General features: G+C 27.6%; 1 protein-coding gene across 1 annotated transcript in view; it reads left to right on the top strand.

Moving 5' to 3' along the window:
• LOC102675146 (malate dehydrogenase, cytoplasmic) overlaps positions 1–1,271 on the top strand; it is a 2,201-nt gene extending 930 nt beyond the window's left edge. The window contains exons 3-5 of the mRNA XM_006624180.2: positions 192–514; positions 601–978; positions 1,066–1,271. Of these exons, the coding sequence (XP_006624243.1) occupies positions 192–514; positions 601–978; positions 1,066–1,167 (803 nt within the window). The 3' untranslated portion in view covers positions 1,168–1,271. The remainder of the gene's footprint in view (positions 1–191; positions 515–600; positions 979–1,065) is intronic.
• Positions 1,272–1,287: the final 16 nt, after the last annotated feature.

The following is a 1,287-nucleotide window of genomic DNA, read 5'->3' as shown; positions in this document are numbered from 1 at the left end:
TGTAACATTATATATATATATATATATATATATATATATATGTTATATAATGCACTTAACTAATATTATGTATCTATGATATATTGTTATGTATGTTTGTTTTATTTATTTCTTCATTTTAATAAAAAATACATATGTGTATATATTTTGATTTTAATAGTTTCATTATTATATAAATTTTTTGTTTGTAGAAGTTGTTCCTACAGCTGATCCAAGTGTAGCTTTCAAAGATGTAGCTGCAGCTTTTCTGGTTGGAGCAATGCCTCGAAAAGAAGGAATGGAAAGAAAAGATCTTTTAGCAGCTAATGTAGAAATTTTTAAAGTTCAAGGAGAAGCTCTGGACAAATATGCTCAAAAAGATGTTAAAGTTTTAATTGTTGGTAATCCTGCTAACACAAATGCTTTAATTTGTTCTCATTATGCACCATCTATTCCAAAACAAAATTTTACTGCTATGACAAGATTGGATCAAAATCGTGCTCAAGCAGCATTATCAGCAAAATTGAATGTTCAGGTGATTAATATTTTATTATTATATTAAAAAAAAAATAGATTTATAAAATTTTGACAAAATTTAATAAATATAATATATGCAAACAGGTTGATAAAATAAAAAATGTTATTATTTGGGGCAATCACAGTTCAACTCAATATCCTGATGCTTCTCATGCTACTGTAACTCTTCAAGATTCCACCAAGCCAATATCTTTAGCTATAAATGATGAAAATTGGTTAAATACTACTTTTGTGGAAACAATTCAGAAACGTGGTGCAGCTGTAATAGCTGCCAGAAAGATGTCATCTGCAATGTCAGCTGCTAAAGCAGCTGGAGATCACATGAGAGATTGGTGGATTGGTACCAAACCAGGTGAATGGGTTAGCATGGGTGTATTATCTGATGGCAGTTATGGAATTCCAAAGGATATTGTGTTTTCTTTCCCAGTTACTATAGAAAATGGACAATACAAAATTGTTCAAGTAAACATTTTTTTATATATTATTTGTTATATTTTTATATTTAGATATATTTTTGAAACAAAAAAATAATTTACATTGACTTCTTAGGGACTTTCAATCAATGACTTTGCTAGATCAAAGTTAAATATTACATCCAGTGAATTAGAAGAGGAACGTGCAGAAGCAAAAAATGTATTACATGAAAAGTGACTAAAATCAGTAAATTATGATACTAAAAGTCAATTTCTTGTTCTGGCAAAATTGTAGAAAATAAAATAAAAATTTTAATGATAATACATGATATGTAATATATAGACTTTAGTTGTGTCT

Source organism: Apis dorsata, unplaced genomic scaffold (genome assembly GCF_000469605.1).
Source record: "Apis dorsata unplaced genomic scaffold, Apis dorsata 1.3 scaffold_995, whole genome shotgun sequence".
Classification (NCBI taxonomy): Eukaryota; Metazoa; Arthropoda; class Insecta; order Hymenoptera; family Apidae; genus Apis; species Apis dorsata.
The sequence above is the reverse complement of the archived record's forward strand: the minus strand, read 5'-3'. Positions and strand labels throughout refer to the sequence as shown.